General features: G+C 35.7%; 1 protein-coding gene across 1 annotated transcript in view; it reads left to right on the top strand.

The window, feature by feature from the left end:
* Nucleotides 1–4,186: 4,186 nt before the first annotated feature.
* Nucleotides 4,187–8,061, top strand: part of LOC145689406 (coiled-coil domain-containing protein 149) — a 43,761-nt gene continuing 39,886 nt past the window's right edge. Inside the window, exon 1 of the mRNA XM_081763562.1 lies at nt 4,187–4,442. Within this exon, the coding sequence (XP_081619688.1) occupies nt 4,410–4,442 (33 nt within the window). The 5' untranslated portion in view covers nt 4,187–4,409. The remainder of the gene's footprint in view (nt 4,443–8,061) is intronic.

The following is an 8,061-nucleotide window of genomic DNA, read 5'->3' as shown; positions in this document are numbered from 1 at the left end:
GTTTCATCTGATTTCTGTTCTATCCGTCTACTTAATTCTTCATATTGCTTATTAGCTTCGTCAAACTTCAGTTCTATCTTATGTTCCATGGTCTTGTTAGATTCGTTGAATTTCTGTTCCATGGTCTGCTTTAATTCTTCATTTTGTTTGTTAGCTTCGTTGAACTTCTGTTCCATGGTCTGCTTTAATTCTTCATATTGCTTGTTAGCTTCGTCAAACTTCTGTTCCATTCGTCTACTTAATTCTTCATTTTGCTTGTTAGCTTCGTCAGACTTCTGCTCTATGGTCTGCTTTATCTCGGTAGACATCTGCATTATTTGTCGCTGTAAAGCTAACAAGATATCTTCCGATGCCAATCCTGGTGTTACACTAGTCTCATCGCTGTCACTAGTATTTGATTCCTGCTGCATTGTTTCGTTGTCCATTTTTCTTATGATTACTTTACCACTTCGCAATATGGTTAAGTTCGTATTCATTAACTGTAGTATGAAAGTAAATTCAACCTTACTCTTCTTCTTCGGGAACTGAATTTACAAAGTCCCGGGTGAGGTAAACCAAATTTTTACAACGACTTTATCAAAAAGATAGTCGTAAACCTGGTTCGTTTGCTGAGATAAAAATCCGAAGTGGTAGTATTTCTTTGGCATAAAAATATTAGCTTCGATATTTAAATACCATTAATCTCACCTTTTAATAAAACTGACAACGTCTATAAACGATGTTAAACTGGTTTATTATTTGATATAACTTATAATATCCTTTTCTTAAAACTGTTAAGTACACAAACTCACCGACTAGGTAACCATAAAACATGTCCATATCAACAACTATCCCATAATAATCTTACATATCTTAAAAACATTCTTCTTTTGTTAATATGAAATGAACATTCTACTAAGTATAGTGCATATGTATGAGTACTTTCTGCCCAAGGTACAGGTAAATATTACACAAACCAAAGTATTTTGTTATATTAATTCGTTGGACATCTGAGCCAAATTTTGCTTCATGGCTTCTAAATCGTCTTTTCGGCTTTGTTCCTGTCGCTGTAATGCCATTAAGATTTTGTCTTCTAATGTCAACATTTCGGGTGTAATGGGAGCTATATTTTGCTCGTTGTTAACACTGTCAACAGTTTCATTCTCTACTATCTCACCGATCATAATTTTTCTTGTGATTACTCTGCCACTTCTGAGAATAGTTGAGTTCGTATTCATGAACCTTCTTACAGAGGTAAATTCACCCTTACTTTAGACTTCGGGATATGAATTTACAAGAATCCCGGGTGAGGTAAACCAAAAATTTTACAACGACTCACCAAAGGTAGTCATCAACCCTGGTTCGGCTAATAATATAAGTATATCTTTTAGTGACAGTAATCGTTTACACCTTAAAATATCTTCCGTAATTATATTCACTAGTATTATCACCTTTTATACTGAAATTACAAGTCCATGATAAGTATTAGATAATTTATTCGTTGATTCTCTTTTTAACGTATATTCACACAAACTGTCTTGCAATCATACATGTTAATTATATCTATAAACAACTACATAGCAACCAACTATACAATAATAATGTATATTTCTTACATATATTAAAACATTCTTCCTTTGTTATTTTTAAGTAACATTATATCAGGTATAGTGCTTGTGTAGAAGCACTTTCTGCCCAAGATACAAGTAATTATCAACCGATACAAAGTATCTCGTTGTACATCACAATTACAGCATTTTTCACCTCTAGGTCATGTAATTTATTAAGGAAGTTTAAAAATCTTTCTTGAAAACAGCAGCATTCATTTCATGGTGATAGTGATCAGAGCTCTGTTTTCCGCGGGAAACTAATTTGCATCCTGGCACAAATCTCCTTCTCGCGGAACCCACGTGACACACTATTCTTCTTCTCCCTTTTCCCACAGCCACCTTCAAACCACCTTTCCCGTCTTTGTCTTGCCACGCTTGGAATGAGAGTGGGTTTTGTGTACAAATGTCTCATCAAGGTAAAATATCTCCCGCTCCTCTTCTCTTGCCTTGCAGATTTTGCGTTCCCCTTAAAGTTAATTTCACTCCTAATATCATGAGGAAGTTTATCCAACATGGGATACTTACACCTCTTGTAGTAGTGGAACATTCTCCTCCTAAATACGACTTCATGACAATCATCCAGATCAGTGATAATTGGTCATCTGTTTATTCGTTTCCTAGTAGAAATGAAGGATGGTTCACCTGTTGAAGCTTGCGCTCCCTTTGCCTCTCCAGTTATGCGTTGAACAGAGCTCCTACTTACCCCACAAGCTTCTGCAGTTCTCTTCTTCACTTTGTTTATGCTGATTAGAGGAACTACTGTTTTGGCTTCTTTTCTAAAAAAACTGGAGAACACTAAAAACAATAGATTCCCTTATTTGTGAGTCACCTTCTTATTGTTTCTAATGTCATTCATATTGCATATTCCAATAACGGAACACGAACACAAGGTGAAAAAAGGGAATAAACCAAGGATGTTATAAAATAGAGGATCTGCCCATACAGCAAAATCGTGAAGTCATACGTCACAGCTTCGACACACCTAGTCTGCCCACTCCGCGCCACTGAGATCGCAATGTTTCGAGCCAACAATCATGGCAGAAACGAGAGTAGCCAATCAGACGTTCCGGATCAAATGATGCTCAGTTGGTTTTTGGCTTCATTAAGTTTATGTGATGAAGATACGTATGGGCAGATCCTATATTTTATAACATCCTTGGAATAAACGAATGCAATAACAAGTACACGTGTAAGAATATAAAGTATCACATGCAAACGCACAAGAAAGCATTTAAAATAATCAATAACAATGCACAACAATAACCACTGTAACAATTATTCTAAAACGGTAACAATAACATGAGTGATAGTAACGAAAATATAAAACAACAAATAACAAAACGGAACTTGGTGCCAATTCGACAACACTGTACTCTCAGCAAGTGTATTCCGTGTAGCGCGAGGGACGATACTGACAAAATTTCATGGGTGGGATTGACGACCGGAACACTCCCTCACGTTCTATTGGGTTGTGAAATCGGTAGATCTCGGTTAAGCTTCAAGATTCGCCGCGACTACTATAAATTTAAATTAGTTTTGGAATACTTTAAGTGTTGGCGATTTTCACTTGATTGTCCATATTTCTCGCGAATGTTTATTTCAGTTAAAAACAAAAACGAAAATTTGAACGACAAAATCCAGCACAAATGATTAATAATTTGAAGTCAATTTGGAAAAATTTTGATGGTTGGTTCTTTCACTTGATTACAGTGACGTAACTAGGGGGCAATTGGGGCTTGTGCCCCGGGCGCCGGTTTGGGAGGGTGAAAAATTTGGGGAAGCGTTTCGGTTTGGTTGGTCATGGGGACGCTAAGACGAGGTCTTACCCCGGGCGACAACTAGCGTATTTGCGTCGCTGCTTGACTATCAAGCCAGGCTCGCCACTTTATTTCCTTTATAACTTATTTCGGTCCATAACACAAACGAAAATTTTAACGTCACTATCCAGCACTAACATAACCCAATTGTCTTGGAACAATTTTGGAACTTTCGATATCCTAATTTACGTAATGGTGATTTTCACTTGGCATCAAGGCAAGGGAATGTTCTAGAACACCGGTCCCCCATATAGGTTAGTAGCTAGGTTGGTTCCTTTTTGTACCAAAGTTTGATATTTAATTCACATAGTATTGCCGAGCGAGCGTTAGCGAGTGATGGCGGGTTAGAGCCCCGCAGGACACGTTGTTTTCTGTAATTATTACAGCTAAATAGGAAGGGGGATCTGTGTTCTACAACCTTATCTCAGGGCAGCATCACTACCTATTTTTTTATTATTAGCATTCTTATTATTGGTAAGAGAGATGAAAAATCTCAATAGCATATTCCAGTACAAACGTGGCACAAACGATTGAGACTATTTTCGGTGGCTGTTTTGTCTTGACATACATGAAAATCTTCCGCCTTATGCAGAGTCGTTTTGAAGTATGATTAGCGCCATACGAAAAGCCAGACTACTACAGGAAACATATGTTAGTCGAACTCCTTAGTATGGCTCTAATCACGCATCAGAACGACTATGCATAAGGCCCATGTCTTTATCGCTTATTTACTTTGTGAGTATGGACGTTCTTGGCAACACTGGGACATCTGTAGCGCATGTTACTGCTAAAATGTTCGTACGGGAGCCGTACCGGAAGCAGAAGAGATTTCTATCAGCTGATTGGTGTTTAGATTTGTATGCAATGAATCTATTATGTTTATATACCATGAAAACGATATTGTCACGTATTATGTTTGCCTAGACTAATGGAGAATAAAGTGCGATATATGGAAACTTTAAGTGCAGTACAATAAAGACTAATATTTATCAATATCAGAACAATGGATGAATATGTTGAGAATTTCCTCGCCGAAGTAAGTACATAACTATTTTACTTATATTATTCATCATTCTGGATTAGATTTGAATATTTCTTCCGATTGAGTGGATAGCAGAAGAAATTCAGAAATTCCAGGGTGGAATCCATTACTTCACAAAGAGTAAGATCCAATAATTTGTGGTAATGATATACCGTTAAGTAAACTTACAATGTTGTAGTATGATTTAGAAAAAGTTGCTATGCATTCTGTAATCTATACTAAAGCACAGTATATATATAATTTCCCAAGCAAGGCTATGGTTTCAGTATACGCACATGATAAAGAGCTATAGTACAAAAGACACTAACTTGTGCTAGAAGATCACTAAAAGGCACGAATGCTATCTAACCGAGTCAGGGCAGAAGGAGTGCCCGCGCGACAGCGAGAGGGTGCGTCTTTAGGGAGCAGGCGCGTCAGCGAACATGGATATACATTAAACGAGGGCATTACTGCTGTATCACCAGACCAATTTGAAAATCGAAAAAAGTACCAAAGTGTACTGCATTCGGTTATATTTAGTTGGATTACATTACGTTACGTTAGATTACGTTATTAGGTGCGTAGTTTTACTATGCGGATCCATAATATAAGTAGTAGTAGGGACGGGTTAGAAGCCCCGCAGGGGTTCATTGGGTTCTGTTCTCGACATGAAATGGGCAAATTAAAGACTTGCCCAATTTTTTCTGTGCATTTTACAGTCCATGGATCCGTATAATAAAACAAGTGTACCTCTCCGCGAAGTAGTCCATCCGCCTCCACATACAGTGCCGCTTACAACTTCAAAAACAATCAACAAATACAACTTTTACTATTCCCTTTACGTGACTTTCACTCTTTCTTCCTCACAAACTTAAATAAATTCTCCAATTGACCCAGTAAATTTCCTAAAACTGGTCCGGCGATACAGCAGTTAATCCAAACGAGGATAGGTCAGAATACTGTATATTGCATAAAAGCACTTACTTTACGTATTGGATTATGTATTTGTATGGGTAAGTCTTTACTTTGACTCCAACTGTGACTTTAATCGGTTCTTATAGGTTCAGTTACTTCCTGGAACTGTTTGTGCGTGAGTCACTTGTTAGAACTGTTCGTTGCCTTTGGTGTGACGTCTTAGTTCATATTTTTCCCACTAGGTGTCTGTGTAGTCATATGGTAGTTGGTTAGTGTGATGTCACATGTTCTGTGTGCTGCTGTTTGTGGCATGCGGGAAGCGCGTAATTGAATTGGTTGAATTGAGTTAGAGAAAACCTATCATAGTTGTGGTCTAAACTGAAGATATTTGGATCCGTACAGTAAATTTGTACGCAGTTTTATATATATATATAAGCCTTATCACAGAGTAAGTATGGCCTTATTCACATATACAACTTTGCAAAGGATAACGAAGGGTTTCACATTGTTAGTTTATCAACAAACTATTGCGAATTTGCTTAGTGTTTGTAATTCCCACAGTACCACTGAGAAAATAATCGGTTGTTTCGCTTATCATAGCTGCTTCAACCAGACAGTGCCGATCGAACTAGTGAAATCACAGTAGCCTTCATTTTGAATTGTATTTTAATGTTCAGTTTTTCACCTGTCATTCCTCTTTTATTCCAATTGTTTTTTAAATCATTCTTCATGTGTTTGATATTCTTTGCTATATTTTATAATAAGAAATTCAAAGCAATCTTGAAAAATTTTTTTTCCTCTACTCGATCCTAATTTCATTTATATTTTTCACTTCCCCATGTATTTCTCTCGCGACCCTTCTGGTTGAGAAAATACAATACCTGTAGTTTTGGTGCAGCTCAGGAATTGGAATAACGGGTCCGGCCTGGGACATGACTGAGAAAATTTAGTAAAATCAATACAGTCCTCCAATCAAAAGAGGGGGAGACACTCGCACACACAACCTGTCTTTCTCACTCATTATCTTATGTAGGTAACATAATTCTCTAACAAGTCACAAGCAACGTATTACAAGTATCCATAAGACAAGCATTGCACAGTAAATCATCTCAATTATCTTGTATGCACTTCCCAATAAGACTGTATCACGTTTGCGCCCAACTCTATGATATTCACCTGCTTTCACTTGCTTAGTTTCCACACTTTGTAATGGGCTACAAAATATGGGTTAGGTAAGCTTGCACTCACCTTGTATAAATATAAAAATAATGTAAAAATGTATGTATAATATAAAAAATCACTAATAGAATATTTTTATGGTATTAAAAATAGGGATCGTATACTCACCGTATTTTACGGTTACTCCCTCTTACGAGGTTGTGTCCCGACATAATTCTTCGTGAATCAGAATTGTCCAGTAATTTGTGTTTAGTGTTCTTATTCTAAAATTTAAAATGCGCAATTACCAAAAAATCGATATCTATCATCATTAAAGATGTAATAGCAATTGGCAATAATGTTATGTTACGAGAATAGTGTCATTAGCGGACACGATAATAAATTTCTCGATATAACTTTCATCTGTAGAATTTCATATTAGGTTCCACACAAAAAATTATATTTCCTGTAAACTTAATCAAGTTAACATAAAATGAACTAAAAAGCAGCAAATACTTACATAGTGTAATCTTAATTCTAAGAGTCAGTGACTGATATTTAGAATGATAATGTACTTTGATAGTTACATCGTATTTACTAGTATCTATTACATACATATAATGCAAACGGATACTATCATTACAAATTTTTATTGTTTACAAAATTATGCGTGATGAACCAGGCTTTGCTGTGTATACCATAAGAAAAAGTAAGAGGGTTATTTAAGTGAAGTCGGAAACACTAAAACTATTTATTAAATTTAGAACTAATTGTTTTTAATCATTGAAAATTTCCTTCAAGGTATTTTCAAGTTATATGCATTATTATGAACTAATTCTTAACCTCCAGTTCGCTTTTCGGAATTCATAGTTTTTACAAAAGGATTGTTCATCACATCAAGGAAACCCGTCTCACATAAAAACTATATCATTAAAAGAATGACATACGACAAACCTGATGAAAACTTTCTTCCAATTCTGAAATTAAAGTTATTGTAATTTTATTTTCTTTTTTCTGTAAATGCAAAGTGTTATAAAAGCCACTTGATTGTAATTGTATGACTGAAAAGTAACATAAAAAATAACAAAAAGTAAATTCTATATTCTATTCAAATTTTGTAAATAAAAAGTTAATAAAAATACAAACTAAAAAAGTTTATTTCAAAAGTTCCATTCATTTGTGGTGGTTTAGAATTATTTGAACACAATTTGTTAGTTTGCGACATCACTTGTTACACTAACTCTTATTTTCTAGAAGTTGAAATTTAGTAAACGCAAATCACAATGAAGAAACATAAGTGCTTCAGCTGTTTCAGGTTTCATTCTACTTCTTAAATTATCGTATACGTCCACCAATACTAAATGGACGTTCACTTTCAACTAATGATGGGGGAGCACTGAAATCTTTTGTGGCGATTAGTATGCTTTTCGCCTTCCTTCGCTTTCTTCTGACAATGAGCTTAGATACTGACCCTTGGGCCAACATGTTCGAGCAAAATATGAAGTAACTATAAAATGGCAAAGTTATTAATAGAATGCGACTTCTTACAGGAATAGGAGAC

Source organism: Thermobia domestica, chromosome 1 (genome assembly GCF_964235325.1).
Source record: "Thermobia domestica chromosome 1, izTheDome1.hap1.1, whole genome shotgun sequence".
In the NCBI taxonomy this organism is placed as follows: Eukaryota; Metazoa; Arthropoda; class Insecta; order Zygentoma; family Lepismatidae; genus Thermobia; species Thermobia domestica.
This window is presented reverse-complemented; position numbering and strand designations above follow the sequence as displayed.